Source organism: Neofelis nebulosa, chromosome 2 (assembly GCF_028018385.1).
Source record: "Neofelis nebulosa isolate mNeoNeb1 chromosome 2, mNeoNeb1.pri, whole genome shotgun sequence".
Classification (NCBI taxonomy): domain Eukaryota; kingdom Metazoa; phylum Chordata; class Mammalia; order Carnivora; family Felidae; genus Neofelis; species Neofelis nebulosa.
This window is the reverse complement of record NC_080783.1, coordinates 39,378,998-39,406,931: the sequence shown is the minus strand read 5'-3', so window position 1 is coordinate 39,406,931 and position 27,934 is coordinate 39,378,998. Positions and strand designations below refer to the sequence as shown.

Below are 27,934 nucleotides of genomic sequence, written 5' to 3'. Positions count from 1 at the left end.
ATTACATGCTCTAAAATATGGCTTTATAGAGATAACATTTAGTTGATAAATTTCAAAATGGTGTATAAAATGAAAGGAAGTTCTTACCTAAGTATTCTGGTGTTCCCATAATTTCCCGAAGTTCACATGCATTCCCTATTTTTCGAGACATTCCAAAATCTACAATTTTTATATCTCCAAGAGGGTATATGCTGCTTAATAATATATTCTGTGGCTAAATAAAGCACAATAAAAATTGGTAAGTAATATACAACAATAAAAGAATACTTGTCTCAGATCGGAAGTAAATTAAATGTTTAGCTATTACACATTTCATTAAGTCATTCACCAAACATCTACTGAACTACTAGTTAGCAAAAGCTTTATGCTCAATGATAAATAAAGGTAAAATTATACTCAAAGGATTCTTAGTTTGGATGAAAACAAAGTTAGATGAATATACAGATTGAGTGATTATGAGATAAACTGAATAATAAACACAAGACTACTTAATTCTGCCTATTATAAAGTCTAAGAAACTTTTGCTGGAGAGATGATATTTAAGCTGAACCTTACAGAATAAATAGGAGTATTCCGGTTAGAAAGGCACTCTAGGGAACAGCATGAAAGAAAGTATGAAGGAATAAAAAATGTATACTTTTCCAGAAACAGAAAATGGTTCAGTATGATGGTTCTGGGTCTATTAGCTTAGACAATAAGATATATTGATGCATGGAAGGTGTCACCCATTGCTTCCCAGAACCAAGAGACTTTGCTGAAGTCTATTACAAAATTCCTTGCCACAGTCATAACCCAAATAGTTGCCAAGGTGCTGTTCCCAAAGTCTGTGAGAAGAATTTTAAGTCTAACTTCAGGAAAACCCAATGCTTGCTTATTATTAAATCACAGAGACATTAAAGGAGAAGAGGTAAGGGTAATTAGATCTACTGTTGTCAACCACAGGCTTTAGGATATACAAAGCCAGGTTTATTTCCCATCCCCAACCTCAAGTGCTGTGTGGTGTTATGTAATACACTTGGTTTATCCTTAGCAGGAGAAAGACCCAACAGGAAGTTTGTGGGGGCATGATCGTCCGGATATGCACCATATTGTTGTTTTTACAACAGCTTATTGGTCGTCCGGATATGTACCATATTGTTGTTTTTACAACAGCTTATTGGTAGGGGACATGGCAGGGCTGCTAGGTACTTAACACTACCCTCTTCCAGAGGGGGGCCCAACACAGACAAACATGTTTTTTCTTTTGAAAATGGGGTAAGAAAAAGAAAGAAAGTCTAGTTTGAGACAAATTTTGAGACAAAGTTTGTACAAGATACCCAAATGGTACCTAATTTGCAGTTGAAGAAAATAATTTGGAATTTAGGAGAGAAGTCTGGGCTATAGGAAAGAGAACTGGGAATCATCATTATGGTGAAAGTGGTAGTGAAGGGCAAAGGATCATGCAAAGGGAGACAATATAGAAAGAGAAGAATCCAATGTTCAAAAAATAAGACACAGATTGATTGAGATTTTGGGTGGCTGTGGAGGAAAGATAAAGAGAAAGGATAATAACGTAAGAGTTTAAAATGGTATTTCAGGGCTTGAGTAAGGGGACTGAATGGTCTGGGGGGCAAAAATGGAGGGGCCAAAAGACTAAACATCTCAAGGGAAAAATGAATGAATATAATGGGAGCAAAGAAATGAGCACTAGAAGGAGGTTATCTTCAGAGATGGAGATTAGGCTAGAGTATTTTAGAGATGGGGCAGTTTTACAAGATGAGAAATCCAGGATGTAAGAGTGGGATGGGGTACAATGATTGAAGAATTAGAACAGGGAGGAATGATGGTTTTTAAGAGCCCAGTGATTAATTTGATCTGCTCGCACATGCAGTCCTCTCCTCTCTGCCAATACAAAATTAAGTCCATGTAGCACACATACACAAGTGCACCCAGTGCAGTACAGAGAGTCATAATCTGACTGTTGCTTCCTACCAAGTCCAGCTTGCAATTATGCATCCCAAGAGCAGAAGGAAAAAAGATGCTGTATTACTTAAAATCATATGGTACATTACCTTTAAATCAAGATGTACAATGTTATTCTGATGTAGATAACATACTCCTTCAAGTATTTGTTTAATGAGTCTGATAATGTCATTTTCAGAAACCATTTCAGCCAGCTCAGGTAAACACAAGTTGAAAATTTCTCCACCTGCAGCACTGAAATAAAATTCAAATAGAAACTTGGAAAATCACTGACCTAAAAATGACAATTTTTAAATACTGTAAAACTGTTAAGTAAAAGCTATAGCTATCTAGTCTCTCTCTATAGATACATATACTTTTGATTCTCATGACAACTATGTGGGTTATTATTGCCATTTGACTGATGAAGAAATAAGTACAAAGAGGTTAAGCTACTTGTACAAGGTAACATAGTAAACAGGAAACCAGAACCTGAGTCTGTATGATATGGGCAAAAATCTGCATTCTTAACCAGTATCTTGTACTGTAGCTTCCCAAATCTTTATTATTTTTAAAAGAATTGAAAATCTAAACAATGCTGACAAAAGCATAGAAAAAAGGCCCTTGGTTTGGAATCAAATGATATAAATTTAAATCCCAAATCTGCTATTTACCAGCAATATAACTTAGGATCAGTCATTTATTTGTCTTTCACCATCTGTAAAACAGAGTCATAACTGAACTCAATAGATTTTTTTTTTTTGTTAAGAGAGAGTGCAAACAGGGGAGAGGGACAGAAAGAGACAGAGAGAGAATCCCAAGCAAGTTCCATGCCCAGTGTGGAGCCCAACACAGGGCTTGATCCCATTGACCCTGAGATCATGACCTCAGCCGAAATCGAGTCGGACGCTCAGCCGACTGAGTCACTCTGGCACCCATACATTTTTTTTGAAGATTAAATCTAAAAAAATGCAAACCCTCCCCCCCCCCAGATGGTTATTCAAAAATTTATAAGGTATATTTAAGAACATCTCAAGTAGGGTGACTGGGTGGCTCAGTCAGCTACGTATCTGACTTTGACTCGGGTCATGATCTCATGGTTCATGGGGTCGAGTCCCACATTGGGCTCTGTGCTTCAGAGCCTGAAGCCTGCTTCAGATTCTGTGTCTCCCTCTCTCTCTGCTCCTCCCCGGCTCATGCTCTCTCTCACTTTCACTCTCAAAAATAAATAAACATAAAAAAAATATTAAAAAAAAGAATATCTCAAGTAAAGCATATTCTATGTGGTAAAACAGGACAGTGTCTGACATGTAGAAGGTGTTCAATAAAGGTTTGTTGAATGAATGAATGAAGGAATAGGCAGTCATTCTTCAGAGCAGCTGAAACTGAAATTCAGAAGTCTCACTGACTGACAAGAGGAAGAAGCATGTCATATGTATGAGCAGTCATAAGAAGGAAAAGAAAAGGGAAAGAAAAACCTTTGTTTCTGAAGGTATATATTCACAGACCAAAAAATAAAAATAACTTTAAAACATAGGAACGTGCCATAAAAGTAACCAGTTTACGTATAATTTCTATCTTCTATGTCCTCTAAATTTAACACAATGCATAGGTATTACTTTTATAACCAAAAGTATCCTAAGGGTTTTTTGTTTGTTTCAGTAACAAAATCAAACAAATATTATGATTGTCAGCCAATCAGATTGTCTCTTCTTTTTAGGTTGGTAAGTTGACCAATGTCTTTTGTAGGATTTCCATTTTTCCCATAAAAGCAGGACACAGGTAGAGCTATGGGAAACGGCAAAATTAGGAAGAGGAGCTAAGAGGAGGGAATGAACAGATAACACAAGAAGCAGATTACAGAAGTCAGCAGAAACTAGAATAAATGTAAGCAGTGAGTAGTAGACAAGCAGATGATTTGTTCAAACAAGCCACACAAGAGCAGTGACTAGAGAGGAAAAAATCTCTTTATAGAGATAAAAGACACCTATATACCATTATCATTGCCCTGGAAGGCATATTCGGGTACACCTCCTTTTTCTCTATTAGAAGAGTTGTCCTCTGATGGGACATCAACCAACAAATTTAGAAATTTGGAGTGTTTGCCTTCATTCGCATATTTGTATATATGTTGTGTGTGATAATAGTACTTTAGTAGAAGTACACTGTCATGTAAACCTATGTGTTATACATCTTTCAAAAGGCTAAATAAATGTGGTAAGATGTCAACAATTGGTAAATCAAACTGAAAAGTATGAGTATTGATTACACTGTTCTTTCAACTTCTTTGAAGATTTTAAATTTTGTACCAAAAAAGTCAAGGAAGAAAAGTATGTAGGATGACTTGAGGAGGGGATCAGACTGGTAATTGTTATTAGAGTAAAAGATTTCACCGTTCTACTTTCACCACATAAAAAATTATGCCACCTTATGAAAATAACTAAGTCTCCCTGGCTACATTTTTACCTTTGAGATTATCTGATGTGACAATGCTACCCAAAAAGTAGTAAGAACTAAACCAAATTCTAGTAATAAATTTTAGTAGGTCTTAGTTGATCTAGTAATAAATTATTTCAGGGGTGCTGGGTGGCTCAGTCGGTTCAGCATCTGACTTCGGCTCAGGTCATGATTTCACAGGCCGTGAGTTCAAGCCCCATGTTGGGCTATCTGTGGACAGCTCAGAGTCTGGAGCCTGCTTCAGATTCTGTGTCTCCCTCTCTCTCTGCCCCTCCCCTGATCACGCTCTGTCTCTCTCAAAAATAAGCATTAAAAAATTTTTTTTTAATTATTTTAATCCATTTATACATTTAATGAGTGCTTGCTATACACTTCAGCCATAAGGTACAGTTGTGCCCTTATGGAATTCAGTTTACTGGGCAGGGTACCTGAATCAATTTTCAGAGTATGAACAAAATCCAACCATAAAATGTGTCAAAATTTTGAGAGAGACAGAGAGCGTGAGCAGAGGAGGAACAGAGAGAGAGAGAGAGAGAGAGAGAGAGAGACAGAAGCCAAAGCAGGCTCTAGGCTCTGAGCTGTTAGCACAGAGCCCAATGTGGGGCTCAAACCCATGAACCGTGAGATCATGACCTGAGCTGAAGTCAGATGTTTAACTGACTGAGCCACCCAGGCACCCTCATAGTAGTCATTCTTTTTTTTTTTTTTAATTTTTTTGACATTTATTTATATTTGAGAGAGAGAGAGTGAGAGAGACAGAGTGTGAGCAGGGGAGGGGCAGAGAGAGAGGGAGACACAGAATCTGAAGCAGGCTCCAGGCTCTGAGCTGTCAGCACAGAGCCTGACGCGGGGCTCGAACCCATGAACCATGAGATCATGACCTGAGCCAAAGTCAGTCGCTCAACCAACAGAGCCACCCAGGTGCCCCCATAGTATTCATTCTTAAATGAACTACTTGCCAGTTTAACATTTTGCAAAATAAGCATTTTCATATTTATAAGTTGATTCTAGGTAATCAACTTTCCTGGTATAAAAACATACTTTTTACAAATATATAAACAAACTTCTTCATCCTTAAAATACCTGAATACTAAAATTAGGCTATATTACTTTTTGTTTTTTATTATTTTATTTTAGAGAGAGAGAGAAAGGCAGAGAAAGAGCATGAGTGGGAGACAAGGGCAGAGGAAGAGAGAGAGAGAGAGAGAGAGAAGAGAGAGAGAGAAAATCTTACGCAGGCTTCATACTCAGCAGAGAGCCCAATACGGGGCTTGAGCCCATGACCCTGGGATCATGCATGACCTGAACCAAAATCAAGAGTTAGAAGCTTAATAGACTGAGCCACCCAGACACCCCTAGGCTACATAATATACTTTTACATTCAAAAAGGCAATGATGCAGGTTAACCACTAAAAAGAATTACCGTATTTATAATGCACTTTTTTCTGAAGTAAATACTTAATCTCTTTAGTTTATTATAAAATAGATTTCCTCTATAAAAAATTATCAGATGCTAAAAGCATATTAAACATAAATTTAGCTAACCTTTTCCAATTGTTGTAGATGTTCAAACACATTTTATATACATATAATAAATGTGTCAGACTGTCACTCATAAAGGTACTATTTTAGAGTCACATGTGAATATACTAATTAACCGGCCAGTTGGCTTAACCATGACCTACCCTATGCTTAATGTGATGAATTGTTGACTATTTGGGTGTTTTCAGCTTTTCACTGAGTTGTGGGAAGAGATATATTTTATTTCTTATTGCTACAATTCCTAACAGTTTTTCACAAGTTACACAATACTAAGTAAATGTGTTTCTTCAACAAACAATGTGACAAGCACACCTTCACCTTCATGCAAATTCACCCTTCTATTCTCCATGAGTCATTCCTTTGGATGTATTTTTCAAATAGATGGATAAATTATATAAATGATTTCAATTCTATTTATCCATCAGGTAGTTCTGCACAAAAACTCTTCGACTTTCTATGTTGTTAGCAATGAAAGTATACTTGTTTCACCACATTCCTCAAACATTGTGATGTCATTTGGGTTTTTTTGTGTGTACTGTTTAATTAGTTTTTGTGTATATGTGAAAATATTCAAATATACACCATGTCTCTCTAATATTTTATCAACAGAAATCTTTACAAGTTTTTTTTCCTAAATGTTTATTTTGAGAGAGAGAGAAAGCACATGTGTGTGTACAAGTGGGGGAGGGGCAGAGAGAGACTCAGTAAGAGAGAATCCCAAGCAGGCTCCATTCTGTCAGTGCAGAGCCCAATGCAGGGTTTGATCTCATGAACTGTGAGATCATGACCTGGGCTGAAATTAAAAGTTGGACACCCAACAGACTGAGCCACCCAGGTGCCCCCAAATCTTTATAAGTTCTTGTCATACTTTTATCATTCTTGTTCTTAACATTTCAAGCCACCTTTATCCCACCAATTAAAATAAGTACTACAAATTTATTTAAATTTATTAAAGTATATACTTACTACTCCAATATCAAAATGATTTCACTGGTATTTTCATAGACTTCATGAAGATTAATCACATGAGGGCAAGATTTTGCCAATTCAAGTACGGCAATCTCGTGTAGAATCTCTGCTCGACAATCCTGTCCTCTTCTTCTCTTTTTCAGAAACTTCGCAGCATATTCTTGGCCAGTAGATTTTGATATACACTGTCTAACCACAGCAAACTTTCCTCTGGGGGGAAAATGAGGACAGTCAATTTTAACTTTTCCAAAAAGAACAATATTAACATAACACACAGTTACAACTCCAATTTAGAATTAATCCTTTCAAACAACTATGCCATTAGTTGAGAACTATGTTCTCTTAACTGAATCAAATACTACATATACTTTTATGAAATTTATATTATTATCACAGAAAAATTAAAATGGCAAATGTAAAAACAGGTAAGACATAACTGTATTTGTTCATTACTGTTAATATAATACGTTATCATTGTAGGGGAGATCTCATTTGCATTCCAACTCCATGCCATACTCTTGTTATAAATGTTTGTGTTTAAATATCATAACAATCCTACATAGCAATGAAATTGTTTTGCAGAGCCCAGAGAGTATATGTATCTTAGTCTATTTCCAAAGACTGTACCTTTAAAAGGGTACCACACTAACTCTCTAATCAAAACAGCTTCCTTCCAAAATAAAAAATTAAAATTAAAGCAAAAGTGGGTATTTGACATTTCATTGTATCAGTGTAATCGCTTTGCCTTTCAGCACCATGTTTAACAATCTTTGAAACTTTCTATCACTAATTTAGTAGTTGTTTTTCCAGTAAATCTCTTAATATTGGCCAGTAGTCTATGAAGCCTGTAACAGATAACAGGGGTATATGTATCCTACAGAGAGTATCCAGAGACACTTCATGATCAACTAAGAAAATTAATAGTTATCAATAGCTAAGTACAAATACACCCATTAAGGTCATGTTTATCATTTTAGGAATAAGTAGGTGTTTAGCTCTCTCCAACAGAAGAGCTCAGCATCTCAGCCAAAATTTAAATCTACACTATACTAAGTGTATAGTTGCCCAAAATCTAATTTCCCAAAGATCGAGAGCTGTTTGAGTAAGACTATTTTAAGAAACTAATAAAGGCAACTGACTGCCTACCCAGAAAAATGTACGCATGCCCTTAAACAGAAAGTTTTACATACAATTCCAGAGGGTTTTCAGACTTCAAAGCCCATCTATCGACCTTCTAAACCTGAGTCCACAGGATCCAAGATTAAGAACCTATATCCTAAGGCTCAAACTAACATATGAAGTATAAATAAAGGGTCTTCAGAGAAGAACTTTTGTTCCCTAACTCTTCTTTCTCCAATTTGACTTCTAACACATGTCAGGTGCTTAGCAAGGAAAACCTGGTATTTGGGGTTGGGGAGGGGGGAACAAAATAAATTGCTTGATTGTTATTTTAATTGCTATTCTCAAGGGCCAGGATGACAAGGATTCCTACTCTTTATTTCCCACATTTCTTCAAAACTGGTGCCGGTGAAAAGGACAGGAAACCAAGCTGAAAAAGTATGCTACAATGCCAAAAGAAGTGACCAGGCTATAATTTGACTCTTCTACATTCATCAAAACATACAACTCAATAAATTTGCATGCACAAGCCTGATTCTTGGAAAGAACGTTTCATTTAAGATTTGGCATATATAATTTAAACTAAGGCACTTTCTCACCATATGCAAAAGCAATACAATTCAATGCATTTCAATGAGCATACAAAAAGGTCATCAGTCTTTGTCTTCAAACTACCCTTTATAGATTTTATACTGGATAAATCAAGTCAAACTAAGATTAAATGACTCATGAAACATCATATATGGAATTGGAGTGCCGAGAATTAAACTATGGAAGGTGAATGTTTAGCTTTCTCTTCTAATCACTACAAAACAATTCCTCCCTTTAAGATCATTTTTTAAGAAGTGCAACTCACTTCTGCCAATTCTCACTCACATTTAGAAGTGAAAGTGTGTCTAAAACAGAAAGGAAATTTTGAGTTTTATACAGAAATTCACCTTGTAAAACTAAGTAAACAGAAACTAGTTAGCCAAGAAAATTGTCCATCTGAAAAAAAAAAAAAGTTTATACTACCAACTGTGACAATTAAGTTCTGCTGCAATTTTGTAATTACATCTATAAGCCAGAATCTTCTCAGGAACAAAGAGCAAAATTAACTGGTAACACTTTTTAACCTCATTGTTTCATGTATTCTTATGAGGCTTTTTTAAACAATCCAGTACAGAAGTGACCAAATGATGCTGGTACTTATTTATTTACCTGTCAGTGCTTACCACTGGGTAAAAGTCCCATGTAGGCAGAGACCCTGTCTGTTCTAATTACTACAGTTGTTATAAACTGTACACTTTGCTAATGCATAACAGGAACTGAAATATCTGTTGAATGAATGCAAGAGCTATGCACCTACTAGAATACCATACACTGTGCTATTTTAGTTTATATCCTGTACTTAAAGCATTTATATTTTTAAAAGTTATTTGAAATTCCAATAACATTTTACATATATATAAATGTATATGCTGTTAAATAAGGTAAATATTCTTACCATAATTATCAGATGACTTAGGAAGGAAAGAGTATTTATTTCCTATTCTAAAATGTTAGTTGCAGTTTAGAAGTAACAAAAATAATCTTTTATCATAATTTTCCTGTATCAAACTTAACAGAAATATTTAAGAAAATTAAATACCCTTAACAACAATACTTAATTCATAACCTAAAAAGGCAAAGCTGACTAGATTTCCCAGCAGTGAAAAGTGCTAGTAGTTACCCTTTTGCATTCTAGAATAGACGATAAAATGTGAAAGGAGGGGGGGAGGGTGAGCCACAAAGGAAGCTGACGTTTATTTCTGCATCTGCCTCACCCTTCTAACCACAAGAAGTCCTAAGAAACCTTGCCTCAGTTGGGGGAGGGGTGGAAAAAAACATATCCAACATGTTAAAAAACAGGAACAATGCAAAGTTTTTTGAGAATAGTCTAAAACGAACTGTTAACTTTTACATATTTTCTTTTAGTCTGCTAAAGGAAAATAAATTCTTCAGCACTAACATCTTAAAATTAAATTTTAAAAAGTTGATTTAGAAAGATCAACTTGATTTAAAAGACTTTTGTAGTTCACACCACATGCTAGAATTATGTTTACATAGTTCAAAATGTAAAGCCTCAAGAAAAACAGTATTTTGATCTTAATTTTCATTGTGCATTAGTATAGGATATTAAAGTTAGTAGCAATAGTGGAAGAACTTAAAGCAAGTTATTGACAGATGAAAGATCATGATTTCCAACTGATCAAGTTTTACTAATTAGAAATACCAAGGGGCACCTGGGTGGCTCAGTTGGTTAAACCTCCCACTTCGGTTCAGGTCATGATCTCATAGTTCCTGGGTTCGAGCTCCACGTCAGGCTCTGTGCTGATAGCGCAGAGTTTGGAGCCTGCTTCAGTTTCTGTGTCTTCCTCTCTTTCTTTGCCCCTCCCTGCCCTCTCTCCCAAAAATAAAATAAACATATTTTTTTTTAATAAAAAAAAGAAATATCAAAATTTACCATCTGACTCATTAGCCCATATTAATTCAAAGAAAAATGTTAGGTCTCTTTCATAAAGATATTAGAAGATGGGATATTAGCAATCTGAGTTTGTTTTAATCAGAGTCTGTTATGAGTTTTTGCTCTAGAATGTTAAAAAATACACCTGATTCAAGTTCAGGCTTGTTATTTATGATAGTATCTCATTTATAAAACAATGTAATTATTAGTACTGTCCTCCCCAAAGTTTAGGTTCTACAAATCTCTCAAAGGAAAAAGTATTTTATAGACTTTCTAGCCCCCATAATATCCCTTATTTTGCAAAGTTAACTTAATAAATATATGTACAGTTACTGATCAAAATATAACTTAGAAAAATGGAAAAGATCCCCTTTATTGTGTTTACTGTTCAAAGCTTTTTATATTCAGTTACCTGCTCAAAGCAGTTGCCAAACATCTTTGCAATAGAAGGAAACTTGGAGACATCTAGTCCACCCTCTCAACGAAAAGGAAATCACACAACTAAGTAGATCACACAACTTTAGATCCATAGTAAAGACAGGTCAACTGACTTCCAATTTAATGTGTTTTTTACTAATATACTACATGATGCTATATGACATATATTTGACATGGTTGTTGAAAAAAAAAGAAAGAAGACTCCCAATGGAATCTTAAGCTACCTCAATAAAACTTTACAGCATTCTAGATGTTAAGATACTGACCAAACTGTGTACACTCTAGGCCTCCTCATTTTAAGACTGACAATGAAAAATACAAGGAGTCCAGAAGAAGGTAACTGGATCAAGGAAGGCTGTCTGGAAATTAGGTCATAATATGAGCATTTAAGGAAACTGGCAGTGTTTGGCCATATTCAAATCTCTGAAGAATTTTTACAAGGACATTACATGCAGCTACAAAAGGTGAACCACATCTATTGGGTAGATGTTAGTAGAGTAGAAAACAGAACCTTCTGTGCCTAAGAGGCACCCACAAAATGGAACAGATACATTCTGAGGTAATGAGTTCCCCATCACGGCAGCATTCAAATTAAGGCTGGATAAACAGCTTGTCAAGAAAAGTATAGGAAAGATTGCTGCGTAAATTGTATTAGACCACCACTGACCACCAAAGTCCTTCCAGTGCAAAGATTCTATCACTATTTGATGTGAGATACAGGCAACTAAAAGTAAAACTTACTCCTTCCTGTTATAATGCAAACAGAAATAATTACAGATTTAGAGCTAAACAATTTCCTAGAAACATTCTTTTTTTAAGAAAAATTTTTTAATGTTTATGAGAGAGAGAGAGAGAGAGAGAGAGAGAGAGACAGAACATGAGCGGGGAAGGGGCAGAGAGAGAGGGAGACACAGAATCTGAAGCAGGCTCCAGGTTCTGAGCTGTCAGCACAGAGCCTGACATGGGCTCGAACTCACAAACCACAAGATCCTGACCTGAGCTGAAGTCAGACACTCAGCTGATTGAGCCACCCAGGTGCCCCTTCCAAGAAACATCCTGAAAGGTTTTTAAAACTGTATCTTTCAATACACCATTAAAACACCCAGATACTTTGTACATAAAATTAAATAAATAAATATGCCAGGAATTAAGAAAAATGCTTTCATATTTAGTCCTTAGTCTAATGAAGTAGATATTATCATCCTTATTTTGCAAAAGAAAGACTGTATCCAACAACTGATAAGGCTAGGACTTGTTACCCTTCCTGTAAAAGATCACCAAGAACAGAATTACTTTTCATGGTCCAGTCAACTTTTGTTTTCACACTGAGATTTTCAAAGATAAAAATCAATCATACTATCTTACTATAGATCTATCAATACAAACACAGACTTAGCAAACCATTTTAATTTAAGATAAGCAAAACATTTACCTCCAGAACTAAAATCAAACCGAAGATAGAAAATGATCACCATCTTTCAACTCTGCTAAATGTCTTTAATTTAAAGTTCAAAGATGCTGAACATGTAACATAAATATCTTAGTCTATTTTTACAACTTCCATATATATTAAAATGGTAGTACTAAATTGCAGAATCCCAGGTTGCCCCTTGGCCTTAAGGAATTTACACTCTCATCAGGCAAAACAGATAAGTGTTAGTGTTAGGTACAGGGTTTTACTTATAGAACATGCATTGTTTGTCATACAGAATTATACCATCAAATATGTGTTAAGTCTTTTTGTTTAATTTAGGAAAAAAGAGGAGGAGGCCCTCCTTATTTGTTTTGTAGCCCAGCACAATATCCTAGGAATTTTAAAAAATTTTAACAAAAATTAATAAGATTCTACTACTTCACAAATATTAACTAATTTAATCCTCATAACAACCATAGAAGATAGATACAATTATCTTCATCCCCACTTCTCAGATGAGGAAACTATAGCACTAAGAGGTACAGAAATTTAATTGAGGTCACACGGTTTGGAAATGGCAGAGCCCGGATTTGGACTTGACAGTCCACTATGCTAAGCTATCTGTTGCCATGCACAGCCTCAAATTAAGAACCCTGACCTCCTATCAGGGGCTCTTAAGCTAGGTGGGATATATCATACAAGCTCACTAACTCTCTACAGATTTGATTTCCAAGTCAGTTAAAACTAGATGACTTTCTAGAATTCCAACCATTTTTTAAAATGATCAAGTGAATTTTATAAAACTATAGACCCAGAAAATTCAATATGTGAATTTATTTTTTTTTAATTTTTTTTTTTTAACGTTTATTTATTTTTGAGACAGAGAGAGACAGAGCATGAACGAGGGAGGGTCAGAGAGAGGGAGACACAGAATCTGAAACAGGCTCCAGGCTCTGAGCTGTCAGCACAGAGCCCGACGCGGGGCTCGAACTCACGGACCACGAGATCATGACCTGAGCCGAAGTCGGCCGCTTAACCGACTGAGCCACCCAGGTGCCCCTCAATATGTGAATTTAAACAGCATACATACCACACAATTTCCTTACCTTCCCAGCTCTTTAGACGTAAGAGTATAAAAATTATTAAAGTTTTCCATTCTCATAGGAGTTTGAGGAGTTGTAGTTAACAACCCTGAAATACTGCGACAATCAAATCTTCTCCTCGACATGTTAGATGACTCCCAGATATGCTTCTTTAGTCACTTATTTTTACCTATTTAAAAAAGAGAATATATAGGATATAACTTAAATGCAATTAAAAAAAAGATGTTATCTCAGATAGACAGGATGTACATTATGTTTTATAGCTCTAAATACAGCTGTAAGACACAACCCTTCCCTCCCCCAAAAAAAGAAAAGAAAAGATTTTTAAACAGCACATTCGACCCAGAAGGAAGAAAAACAAAAAGCACACACACAAACTGGTATCATCTCTATGGTACTTGAACTAAGTTACTGACTTTATTTCATAATAAAACTACTATAAAAATCCTCAAACCTCTCAGATTCTTAGAAAATAGTTATAATAAAATTTTAATATAAGCAACCATTCAATTTAATTTTTAAACTGTCATTCTTTGAAGTTATACCTTCACATAACAAGATTTTAACACAGCAGGGTAATGACTACTCATTTTAAATGTAACTTCTCATGGCCAAACAATTTTGGTGGTGAATTCCCATTTTGTGAGTTTTGTTACTGACATCTGAATGACTACAAGAAACAGAACTTATTTCACAGACTACCTACATTTCAATATTAAATTCAAACTTTCATAGGTCTGAAGAGTTTTTTCTTTTGGTAGAACTGAGCTCTATAATTTTGTTAGATGAGTGACCGTATATAAAACCTTATTCTACAGTTCTGTACCTTGAACCCATATTTATCTTCAACTTTGTGATATTTACATATATTCAGTTTTAACAAAACTACCATTTCACATTAATTGAATTCATATAATTGCAGACTATATATTTTACAATAGTTAGGACTTCCTCCTATGTTTACCAAAAAAAGATCCAGTATTATTCTTCTAGCACCCTCTTTCAATAACACCGTAGGGTTTTTGTTCTTTCTCTGCCACATTTTTCCTCTGTTTATTTCCTACTTGACATGTACTGTTGTTTACCTTCCTAAATTCAAATGCCAACTATATTCAATTTAAAAAGCAGTGTGATAAGAGTTCAGTATTTTCAGTTTCCATATTTTCGTGGTTTTATTCTTAAGTCAGTAATTTTTTCTTTCTCTAAATGTGTTGGTCTTTGGAGAAACAAAGACCTAACTAGTTTGGGTGTACATCTCTAGTGGTCTAAGGGTAGCAGCGTAGCATTCTGAAAATAACATTTGGACTGAATCACATCTGAGTCTGAATCCAACTTAACCATCATACCACCTATGAGATCTTAACTAAATTATTTAACTTCACCACTGTTATGAGCCAATTGTGTCCCTCCCTTCAAAATTAACATGCCGAAGTCCTAGCCCCCAGCACCTCAGAAGGTGAATGTATTTGGAGTTAGGGCCTTTAAAGAGGTAATTAAGTTAAGAATGAGGTCATTAAGGGGGCCCAAATCCAACGGGATCAGTGTCCTTATAAAAAGAGATTAGGCCACAGAAACAGAGGGAAAACCATGTGAGGACACAGGGAGAAAAAGGACATCTATAAGCCACAGAGAAAGATCTAAGAAGAAGCCAATACTGTCAACACCGTGATCTCAAATTTCTACTCTCCAAAATTATAGGAGAATAAATTTATTGTTTAAGTCACCCAATCTGCAGTACTTTGTCATGGCAGTGTGGGAAACAAATATAGCTACTTATAAAATATATATATATATATTTCCAAATGTATAAGAAGGGATACAAATATAACACTTTTTCTTTTTTTTCCCCAACGTTTTTTATTTATTTTTGGGACAGAGAGAGACAGACAGAACATGAACGGGGGAGGGGCAGAGAGAGGGAGACACAGAATCGGAAACAGGCTCCAGGCTCCGAGCCATCAGCCCAGAGCCCGACGCGGGGCTCGAACTCACGGACCGCGAGATCGTGACCTGGCTGAAGTCGGACGCTTAACCGACTGCACCACCCAGGCGCCCCAATATAACACTTTTTCAATCTTATTGCTTTGCCATATTTCGTTTAAATTAAAAATAAATATAACAAATAAATATAAATATAAATATAAAATATTTATATTTTATAATATAATATAATATTATATAAATATAATAATATAATAATATATAAATATAAAATATAAATATAAAAAATAAATATAATAAAAATAAATAACATCACTGACACAGTTGAAGTCGGTCCCTTCTTTACATGCCCAGTTTACATTCCCACTATCACTAGGTGGGAGACCATATCATTTTCTTGCCAACATTTGTCCCATTCAGGCCTTTAAATTTGGCTATTGTAGTGTGATGAAAGGAAATGAAATCTTGTGATTTACTTTGCATTTCTCTGATTACCAGTGAAGAAAGCTTGAATTCTGTTTCTTCTAAAGCATGGATTATAATAGAACTCTCAGAAGAACTCACAGAACTCTAAAGATTAAAATTAAAATATGATGAATTCATGATGAAGGATGCTGGTATAGTGCTTGTCATGAGAGTACATCATGATTGTTCAGTAAGTAAATATTGTTAATATTCTACCTAAAGATACTCTCTACACAGTCTCTGGGTACTGTTGAGCAGTTTGTACTGTTTTCATATACAAATTTCTCACCCCAAGTTAGCTTACACTCAACTCTTAAAATTCTGTTTTATTTATTTATTTATTTTTTTTACTGTGTTTTGATAAACTATTTATGTACTTTCTTAGTTCTGATAGCACTCAGTTACATTGGCCATATATTCCTCTCAGAAAAATCAATATGGTTACCAATTTCTATGCTCAATCTATTTTTTTTTTTAGGTCATCTTTGGCCTTTTACAATTTTTTTCTAAATCTCAAAGTCTATGAATATGCCTGCTTATGATCATATTTATATTATACATACATATACACATAAAGAAGGGATATAACTGTATCATGTATACAAACTGGGCTAAATTCCCAACAGTGTCCATCAATCAGGCCTTGGGAAATACAAGAATAAGAACATGTCAAATTCAATCACAGAGACAGAGTACAGGCTCTTGACTCTGATGTTCACCTCAGGGAGACTGTAGAATCTAAGATGTTTATCTCATGCTATGATATATCAGCTACAAAGTGATGTATTCATAAGAACTCTAACAGAACTAATTTTATGAGTAAGTAGTTTTTGCTCTCAAGTTTCCTGAGTCAATATGGGTCTTAGATGTGGTCAAAGACTTATGCTCAATGAAATATAATTTATAATAATGAAAAAAACACTTATTGAATGAATGAATTCCAAAGTCCAACAATGTTTAAATATACCTAAAAATAAGATGTATATACTCAAAAACCATGCTTCCAAAGAATATTCTTAACTCATATAAGCTTAACTGCAAAAAGGGAGACACAAAAAGCATATACATGATAATTTTGTGGCAAAAATAAAAAAGCAAAGAGAGGATTGGAAAATTAGGGCAAAATGTTAATAGTGGCTATCTCTGGGTGGTGGGATCATGACAGTATTTATACTTTCCTGCTTTTAAAGTATCTACACTAAGCAGGTACTACTTTAATAATAGGCAAAAATTAGTAAATGCCTTTGGAAATGCCTTAGAGAAAAAATATTGCTGTGAATATACATGATGAGACCCTAAATGCAGCAACTTGCCCACTTGCAACAGAAAAATCTATCTCTTCACACATTAAGGGTTTACTTGGTTGTAGGTTCAAGAGACATTATTGCTCAAAATTTTTAAGGTCTCAGCATTTTTTCTGCATTTATACAGAGCAGATGGTGTTCACTATCCAAATAATATTTCAGCTTTAATGCAGAGACCATATAAGCATTCAAGGTAAGCACTAAATAAGAATTAATGCCTTGTTTAATACTGGACAGAAAAGACAATTTAACAAATTCTAAATTAATGTCATAGATACAATTCTATATAATGAATTGTATATGAATTCTATATAATTCTGTATAATGAATTCTATATAATGAATTTTAAGGTTTTGTAACCTTAAAACATACACCTTAATTATGAGTATCACTTGTGAAAATCTAGACTTATCCTGGGTCCCCTGCCCAACAACTCCAAAATGTGATATCCAAATATACAGATAAATATTAAGTTTTGTTATATCTATTATTTAGTTATGTTAGAAAAGAGATGACCTTTTTAAAAAAGGATTGATATGGGGGGCGCCTGGGTGGCGCAGTCGGTTAAGCGTCCGACTTCAGCCAGGTCACGATCTTGCAGTCTGTGAGTTCGAGCCCCGCGTCGGGCTCTGAGCTGATGGCTCGGAGCCTGTTTCTGATCTGTGTCTCCCTCTCTCTCTGACCCTCCCCCGCTCATGCTCTGTCTCTCTCTGTCCCAAAAATAAATAAAAAACGTTGAAAAAAATTTAAAAAAAAAAAAAAAAAAAAAAGGATTGATATGGATTATAATAATATAACTAGGGCCTTATTAATTGAGCTACTTAATAATATTTCATAATACTGGACACTGTCTTATGTTTAATTTTTTTACCCTAGCAACTTTTCCTTCCCTTACATTCATAATGCTGAATGTACCCACAGGCATTTTTATGACTATAAATGTAGCTGAAAACAGCACTAGGCAATCAGCAATTCTTTTAAATACATGTTAATACAAAAATCTTTTTTTGAATTGTGATACATTTCAGACTAGCTCTGAACACAGCTACGTCTCAGAAAAAAAAAAAGCGAGCACATTTCTGAAGACAGAACCTGACATTTACCTACTTATTGTTAATATACTACAGACTGCTTAAGGCATACATATAGCGTTCTATATTTTCCTTCTATTTACTGCACTTGAACCAGTTGCCACAGCCTAGATATTCTTCCATTTCTTCTCCTTTGGCCAACTTTACATATAATGGACCATGAATGTTACCTTTGTCTAAACCTCCCACAAACATCTGGTTGCCCATCATGTAAGATTTAATCCTTGGGTACATGATGGTTATCAGTCAGCTCTCTGTCTCTGTGCCTTCCCACCAATTTCTCTTTAACTCCAACAACAACCCCAGACCTTTCCTTATTTTCTACCACAATTCACATAACTGATTCTACATTGCCAATATGTCCCAATCTATTTGAAATTCATTTCATAACACTTTATTAGGCTATACTAATTAAAAAAATCTTAAGGGACTTAGTAGGTAACTGTGAGTGTGTGTGTGTTCAGGGACACAGTCAAGCACTAGAAACAGTAAGAGGGTAATAGAGGCAAGATAAAATTAAGCTTCCAATTATACAGTACCTCAAACTTATTTTCAAATATTTTTCTTTTATTAATTCCCATTACAATAATTACAATAAGAATTCAGATATGGATCAGTGAAGGAAGTAACAGAGGAAATGTTAGGTTTGGTCTGGGCCTTAACTTACTTGAAAGGAGAAAGCAATGTGATGTGATCAGAAGTAAAACAACCTATAAATAGCTCTATTTTTAAAAATATTCATCACAATATTCATTTCAAAGTTATCAATAAAAATACTTTATAAGAATAGAATATTTAATATACAATAAATGAAAACATCTACAGAATTAAATCGTCTGCTTTTATCCCTTCATTAGCTACCCAGTACTGATAAGCTAAAGCCCTTCCTGCATGGCAGAGAAAAGCCTTTTGAGGCCAGGTACACACTAGTTTCATTTCCTGCCACACTTTTTTTTTTTTGCCTCCACATCTCTGAAACATTCTTTCTACTTCTCCTTAAAAGGCTAAGTCTTCTCACACACGCTTCATATCTCAACACAAAATGTCACCTCCCCCAGGAAGCTTTGCCTAAAACCCACAGGTTGGTCTAAATGCCTGAACTTTATACTTCAAAGAGGAGGACTAGGAGGACCCCGGACAGACCTCTTTACCTCAACAAGTAACATGTTAGGCCGCAGTTCTCTTTAGTGTCTAAAGGGCAGCAACATTTACTTGTGAGTCTAAACTCCCATCATGGTGTCTGGCACCAGATAGTAATTTTTTTAATGTTTGATGAACTGAATTATAGGAATTATGAAATACAGCAACAAGAATTTCTAGGTGCATCTCGGATCTTCAAGGGTTTAGCAGAACTTGAGATCCATCTTGAAATTAATAGTATTGGAGCTTCAAGCAGCTTAGTCTCTGCTTAATCAATACTTAGCTAAATAAAATAAGAAATATTCTAAACTGCTATTAGAGAATTTAAATTCTAAACAGCATAGCCATAAAGCTTAGATAAATGGAGAAAATTATTTTTTCATATACTGTAATGTAATACCAACAATTTATTTCGTATTTACCTGTCTTTTCAGACTAAGTGGCCACATTTTTTTATGTGAATACCTATTTCAGCTAAGAATATCAATATTTTAAAAGCTACCTCATTCAGTAAATTCAGAAATTTGTCCTGGTAAGGACTGACCAATCTACATCATTGTGAAGAAAATTCAAAAGGCAACTGGTAACAATGCAAGGCACAAGATTACGGGGAAAGAACTCCTTTCTATGTCAGCATTTAATAGCTACCAGTTTTTCCTAGGAAACAGAGGAACTAGAGAGTTATTTATCTAGTGTCCATCAAAATAAAGTAAGAACTTTCTGCTAGGATGGCAGAAGACTCCATTTTTAAGCCACTGATTAGAAGTAAAGGGACAGGGATGAAGAGGATTTTTAATTTCAAGGAAGAGACTATATTCCTTTTACTAACTATATTCTAATAATAGGTTTTGTTGTTTTGTTTGTTTTTCAAGATTGAATAGGAAGTGTAAGTCAGGAATTTAATCCTGGAAATCACAAAAGGAAGCCAGCTGACTCTAGCCCAACCAGTCTAAGCACATACTACCCAAGGGCTGAAGTTCCAGGTAACGACCCCATGCCTGACTGTGTGCCATGACAGTAAAGCCCGGGGCTGTCTCTTCTACCTTCAGAAGGAAAAATTAAACCCTATAATGTGAACAGGACAGGAAGATGCTGAAAAACAGAAATACAGTGGACCAACAAATACATAGGGCTTGTCATTCATCAAATGGAAAATTAAGTTTCTATTGTAAAATAAAGTACTGTTTACACACCGTTCCACTGAAGTACCGTTTGTTCAGTAATCATTACAACACAAAATGTAATATGATCCTTTAAGGATTAAAGATGAAACTACCATCTCACTGTTAATATCAAAATTTTAAATGCTTAAAGTAGAACTATGCCCTCTTATGGTGGAGAAATTGCAAAGGGTCAGGGATGCACCAAAATACACTACAAATATTGAAAGAAATTGATTAGCTTAGATGTTTAAAGTAGCATTCCAGTTCAGGGTTAAATGTTATTGGAAAAAAGGGGGAAATAAAAGATATTTTTAAAAATTTAACAAAATATGTCTTGAAAATTACATCACAACATATTTAGACAAAAATATGTTTGTAATTTTATTTTTTTGTAACTTAATTTATAAGTACATCTGTTAATTGAAATATTCAAAGAAACATCCTTTAATATTAGTCTACCAGAGAATATAAGCTACTTAAAAATAAAATCCTTGAATTTTGTCATCACTATTACGGAAAACTATAGCAACTAAAACATTAAAGTTGTTCCAAGTGGAAAGGAAGTATATAAATGACTGTTAATGTTACTGATACAATCAATAGCCACAGAATGCAAAAGAATTCTTAAAAAACACAAGAATCAATCAAAATCTTTTAAAAGCAGTCAATCTAGCAGCACTATTCTTAGCTGCCAATTTTATATACAGGAAATATGCACTACAATATAATATGCATGCAATTTTGAGACAATTTTAGGATTTAGTGAAAGTGTCAGCAATTGATTTCCTTGATTCATGGGTTTTTAATTGGGTCTCTTGAGGACAACAGGCAATTTTTGATAAGGATATTCTCTCATAATTATCAAACAGTTTCAAAACAAAGCTTTTAAATGTTTACTTAACACAAGTAAAGCACTGCCAAATGCAAGCTTAAAAATAAAATTGTTTGATTAGAAACATGTCATAAAATGCCTTTATCTTTTTCAGAATTGTTATTAATGTGCTGACATAGTGACTAATTAGTCAAGGCTTGACTTTCCTAAAAACGGATTCTATCTTAACCAAATTGTAATTCACTATTCAGAGTCCAAAAGCAACTACCTACAACCATTCTGTCCACACACAAAAAAGAAAGACTTTCAAATGACTACACAAGTTTTACTTTCAAAACTTAAATATATTGCCATGTAAATATATTTCACTTCAATTTTTGATTCATAATTTAGAAAATGACCTAAAATGCATGTTATGCATCTCAAAAATAAGCAGATACTAATTCTGCTTATTAAAATATTAGAAAAATTTTTTAAAAATGAAACATCTCACAGAAGGATAAAGAGGGAAGAAGAGAGGACTTAAATTAGAGCACTGCTTCTATGGACAACTTTTTCAAAAATACAAAGTTCTATGGGTAAATGGCTTAATACTTATAAAACAAACACTTTAGAAGTTGTTAAAAACTTACTTCTGGACAGTTCACTATAAAACTGTAAAATAGTGTATCCATGAGAAAATTGGCTTATTATATTTTCCTTTAATAAAGTTGTGCTCGTGGGCTTATATTGCCAGGTTACATACCTAGGCCACCACTTGCCCAATCTTCCCTGCAGACCACGCTGTCTCAGCGCACACATTCCCAAAGATGAGAACTTAAAGGGGCCACGCCGCATCAAACATCTCTGCCAAGGTTCAGTATTTCACCGGTACCAGAGGTAAACATTACGTTGGCAAAACAGTGAATGCGATACACAGACCTAATAGTATTGAAATCTGATCAGTACCTGGTTGGATTTTTAAATGTATTTTTTTAATTTTAATTTGCAAGGTTGCGTCCGAGTGTCTCTTAGTCCCATCACAGACCGAGGAAGAAAACGATCAGCTACCAGCTGCCATAAAGTCTCTTTCAACTTTGTCTCTACTAATCCCTCCACGGGAATTCAAACGAAGCGCTTTTCCCTACATAATAAAACCAAGAGCTGGATAAACTTCAATACTGTAACCATGACGTAGTTGTATAGTTTGAGGATGACTCGTCTACACTTAAGTGATTTACACGGCATCAAAATAAAATCAGATCGCTGAACATTACTGAAACAACTGCAATTCGTCTGCTCCATTCAGTGACTTTAAGACACTGTTCACAAGCAGTTACCGAAAATGCCCCACGAGATGAGCACCAAACTTTCTCGAGACCAAAGGCAGCTGTGAGCAGAACGTGTCCACCAGTCCAGAGGTGAATACGTCCTGTGCCCACAACACAGCTGTGAACTCGGGAGGGACAGGAAGGACCACATCGACGCAACGTGGAAGGGGCACGAGTGAGCGGGTCGCGCAGGGAGCCCCCGCGGGACGCCACCCGGGAGAGCCCAGGCGAGCCAGGCGACCACGCGCACACGCAAGACACGCTGAGTGGGGGGTTGGGAGGACCACCGGCCGTCCTCGCCCCGAACCCGAGGGAACTCGCGAAGCAAGACTCCGGCCGGAGAGCAGAGACGGGCCCCGGGCAGTCGGACCACCTATTGCGAGGCAGAGTCCCAACCCACCTCCACTAGGCTGACGGTCGGAGTTCTGGGGAGACCCTTAATTCGCCCACACTGCCTGTATCCCTCCTCGGGACCCCTCCCACGTTTGGGGTCTCCGTATCCAGGGTAAAAGGGGCGGGTTCACGGGTTCAGAATCGCAGCCCCGAGCCTACCCACCAGTCGCGGCAGGACCGCGGTCGCGCGAATCGCAAGACACTGACCGCTCGGGCCACAGGAGGTTCTCTCGGGGCTGCCCCCCTCCAAGGGGGCTCCCGTCCCGCCACACGCCGGTGGCCACCACAGGACTTGTTCTCCAGCTCTAGCCCAGTGAGGCGCCAGGTAGCTCCGAGCGTGGCAGGACCCACTTTTACTCTTCTGGACAACGGCCAACAGCAGTGACCTGTTTCCCTGTGAGGTGGCTCCCGGCGACGGCAGCAGAGACGGTGACCGGAGATTACAGTTGAGGTTTGAAAACTGCAGCCGCGTTGCGGGGCAGGGCTGTATGCTAGGACCCACCCCCTCGGCCGGGAGAGCCAATCCGAGAGCGCACGGAGGGCGGGGCTGTCACGTGACGGGTGGGGCGGGGCGCCGGCCGGTGGCGCGTGCTGCGGGGCTGGAGGGGCCCCAGAGCGGTGAGAGGGTGTGGCCCGCGCGGGGCGGGCCAGAGGCTGGGCGGAGCTGCGGAGCAGGTGGGGACGCCGGGCTAATTGCGGCAAGGGAGGGGTGAGACGGGCGCTGCCAGGGCTGAGCGCAGGGCTGTAACCTTAACCGGGTGCACCATTACCTGCCTTCAGAGTGGTCAGCCCACGAGGCGTGAATATCTGCAGATTGGGAAGAGGAAGAAGTAAAGTTACTCCCAGCTGCTCGGTCATTCCCAAACTTCTGTGTCTACCAAAGACTTGTTTTCTAACTCTTCCTAGTCATGTTTTCTATGGCTTGAACCCATTCCGCAAGTGGAGCCCCAGGTTGCTACAACTTGCCAGGCATCAGCATCGCTTGGGATTTTATGGAGCCTGAGCGCCACCACTAAAGTTCGCTTGAGGAAATGGAGTCCTGAGGCATAGCTGAGAGCAGTGTAAAGGAGAGTCCCCCTTGGATGAATTGCTGATTTTGCATATAGGATGCTAAGGGAAAAGATGAAAGCGCACAGCACCTGCTCAGGATCTGTTATTCCTTGAAGAGAATGAAAAGGTTGAACGTTCTCTGCAAGACACCATTGAATGTTTAAAAATATATATAATGTAGGATTGGTTGCCGAGTATATTTACAGTAATTGTCGAAGATTACTGGGAAAATATATTGGGAGAGGAATAGTTCTGTTTTGAAATGCTGTAACATTTAGTCAACATTTAAAAAAAATTTTTTTTAACGTTATTTATTTTTGAGAGACAGAGAAGAAGTGAGAGAGGGGCAGAGAAAGAAGGAGACACAGAATCCGAAGCAGGTTCCAGGCTCTGAGCTTTCAGCACAGAGCCTGAGGCAGGGCTTGAACCCACAAACCATGAGATCATGACCTGAGCCAAAGTCAGAAGTTTAACTGACTGAGCCACCCAGGCGCCCCGAGTCAACACTTAAAGAGGAGGTTTTCTTCTATCCCAGTAGGCCAAGCAAATTCTGATCAAGCCATTTCTTTGCTCTTCATGCTGTATTTTTCTTAAGATAAATGCATAAAATGCCTCATAATCATTTAATGAAGTTTGTTGTTACTTAACTGACTCATCACAGTTTAATGTGCTTATTCTCTAAGCCTCTCGCTTGGAGAATACTTCCATCTAGTTTCTTGTTAACAACTGAACTGACTAAAGAAGTCTACAGTTATGATGGAAGCAAGCAAACTAACTGAAAGCTGCATGGTGAAATGCACTTTTTAGCTATCATCATCTAAGAGTCCACAAACCGGTAAGACTGTTCCTATCTTTTCTTTTATGAGCACTGAGGCAGTACCCCAGAGGTCTGAGTACCAGCACTGGAACCAGTAATCTCTGGGAATCACGGGACTACATCATTGTGGTGATTTTTGGTGTGTGTGTAACGCTAGACCTCCTCAAGTCTAACATTTGATCATTCGCCAGCTCTTATTCTCCTCACACTCAATCTGCCTTCTCCTCTTGTCAGTAAAGCCAGTCCCACATCACCTCACACCTAAAGGCAGACCTTTCTCCCTCCATCACTGCTTTAAATCAACCCTCCTTGCATTCACAAGCCCTAGGCTCCAACCAATCAACTTCTAGAGGATCTTTGCGTACCTTGCATTTCCAGCTCTAGATTTTCACCATCGTCCTCATCAGCACCTGTTCATCAGTTTCCAACTTTGAGAAGGTTATCCTCTCCAGAAATCGGAAATCTTTACTGATTTCTCCTTTCCACTCCCAGCTTGATCACCTCTTTGCCTTATGTTGCACACATTATACTCATCCCATGTTTCTCTTATGCCCCTAAATAGATTGTTAACCCTTGTGCCTGATGTCAGATTTGCCGGCCAGGATTTAGCACATTATGCCAAGGATGTTCTACCCAAGTTGCTTGGCCTCAGGAACTATGGTTCAGGTAACAAGGAATTGCTGGTTCAGAGGAGCAGACTAGACCATCTGTGCCTTGCAATAAAATTCAGGAGTCAATATGTCCCTCCATTCAACCTAATTTACCTAAAGTCATTCACAACCTTGTCAAAGGTGCACATCTTGCTCTCATTCCTTTGAGTAGGAAATCCTCTTGTGACCTAATGGTCATTTTGTGGTCATTGCCTCTGACCACAGAGTTCATTAAGTTGATCCTCGAATGCCACATACTGACCAAAGATAATAGTTACTATATGGGCTGACTGTGTACCTGCCAAATTCGTATGTTGAAGTCCTAACCCCCAGTACCTCAGAATGTGACTATATTTGGAGATAAGGCCTTTAAGGAGATAATTAAAGCAAAATGAGATTATATAGGTAAGTGTTACCTAAGATGAAGAGATCATACCATCAACAAAATGAAACGGCAGTCTACTGAAATGGGAGAATATTTGCAAATCATTCTCTGGCAAGGTGCTAACATTAAAAATATATAAAGAGCTCATACAACTTCATAGCAAAAAAACAAACAATCTGATTTTAAAATGGGAAGTAGAACTGAATAGACATTTCCCAAAGGAGTCATACAGGTGGCCAACAGGTACATGAAAGGATGCTCAACATCATTCATCATCAGGGAGGTGTAAATCAAAACCACGATAAGATGTCACCTCATACCTGTCAGAATGGTGATTATCAAAAAGACAAAAAAATTAATAATAACAAGCGTTGGTGAGGATGTGGAACAAAGGGTACTCGTGCACTGGAAGTAAGAATGTAAATTGGTGCAGCCACTAGGGAAGAGTATGGCGGTTCATCAAAAAAATTAAAATATAACTAGTATATATCCAGTAATTCCACGTCTGCATATTTGCCCAAAGAAAACGAAGACATCAACTCTAAAAGATATATGCATTCCCGTGTCCGTTGCAGCATTATTTACAGTAGCCAAGATATGGAAACACCTAAATGTTCATCAATGGATGCATGGATAAAGAAATTGTGGTATGTATACAAGGTAATATTATTGAGCCATTAAAGGAAATGAAACCTTGCCATTTGCAACAACGTAGATAGGCCTCAAGGTGAAATAAATGCTAAGTGAAATAAGTGAGGCAGAGAAAGGTGAATACCATACGACCTCACTTATATGGAATTAAAAGCAAAACAAAAGAAAAAAAATCAAGCTCATAGATAAAGAACAGATTGGTGGTTGCCAGAGATGAGGGGTGAGAGATGGGAGAAATGGGTGAAGGGGGTCAAAGGGTACAGACTTCCTGTTATAAAATAATTAAGTCATGGGGATATAATATACAGCATGGGAACTACAGTTAATAATACTGTACTGCATATTTGAATGCTGCTAAGAAAACAGATCATAAAGTTCTCATCACTAGGAAAAAATGTGTTTTTAACGATGATGGATGTAACTAGATTTATTGTGATTATTTTGCAATGTATAAAATATTAAATCATTATGTTGTATATCCATAACTAATATAATATTATGTCTGTAAATTATGTCTTGATTTAAAAAATAATTTTAAAAAGAGATTGCAACACAGCCTAAGGGCTGACCATGTGAGGACACAGTGAGAAGACAGTCATCTGCGAGCCAAGGGGAGAGACCTCAGAAGAAACTAAACCTGCTGACACCTTGATCTTGGACTTCTCACCTGCAGAACTGTGAGAAAATAAATTTCTGTTGTTTAAGCCATGTCTTCTGAGGTATTTGTTATGGCAGCTCCAGCAGACTAACACAGTGGTCCTTTCCAGTCACTGCAAATGAGTCACTGTATGTGACCAGAGGTGGTGGTCCTTTCTATTCATGCCACAATGTTCATCATATTGTGCCCAGGGAAAGTAACCCTCCCCAGTCACAGCAGGTCTGTCACCACATGCTGAACATATACTGACTGGGGATATCTGGACACATCCTCCCTGATAGTGCATTTATTCTTTACAGGTGCAGAGGAGGGTTGAATTTAACACAGCCAGGAAGGCCCAAATTCAAAACTCCTGCCATTGACGTATGCTCCTTCTGAAGAAAGCCTTACCGGTTATTTTTGTGTCAAGATCTTACAGTTTAATCCATGTGGAAGGAACAAAACAGACATTGCTACCTGTCTTCAACTGAATAAACTAGAAAATTGAAATTGTGGCCAGGCTAAAGGCAGCCCGACACAGGGGCAGGGGCAGGAAGCAATGGCCTCTGAAGGAGGTTGACTCAAACCTCCACCCAACAGGGGTATTCGGGCTGAATGGACACAGACTAGTCCAGGT

General features: G+C 37.0%; 1 protein-coding gene and 1 long non-coding RNA gene across 4 annotated transcripts in view; one reads left to right on the top strand and one right to left on the bottom strand.

The window, feature by feature from the left end:
- STK17B (serine/threonine kinase 17b) overlaps positions 1–23,547 on the bottom strand; it is a 31,514-nt gene extending 7,967 nt beyond the window's left edge. The window contains exons 1-6 of one of the 3 annotated variants that reach the window (XM_058710638.1): positions 23,315–23,547; positions 22,150–22,325; positions 13,472–13,637; positions 6,907–7,119; positions 2,052–2,196; positions 88–214 (exon numbers count right to left, since the gene is read on the bottom strand). In XM_058710638.1, the coding sequence (XP_058566621.1) occupies positions 88–214; positions 2,052–2,196; positions 6,907–7,119; positions 13,472–13,593 (607 nt within the window). In that variant the 5' untranslated portion in view covers positions 13,594–13,637; positions 22,150–22,325; positions 23,315–23,547. Of the gene's footprint in view, positions 1–87; positions 215–2,051; positions 2,197–6,906; positions 7,120–13,471; positions 13,638–22,149; positions 22,326–23,270 lie in introns of all 3 variants that reach the window. The other 2 variants (XM_058710631.1, XM_058710622.1) reach the window with 2 other exon arrangements.
- Positions 23,548–23,698: 151 nt separating this feature from the next.
- Positions 23,699–27,364, top strand: LOC131500994 (uncharacterized). The gene is made up of 2 exons (XR_009256555.1): positions 23,699–26,656; positions 27,203–27,364. It is a non-coding gene; the product is annotated as an uncharacterized LOC131500994 (long non-coding RNA).
- Positions 27,365–27,934: the final 570 nt, after the last annotated feature.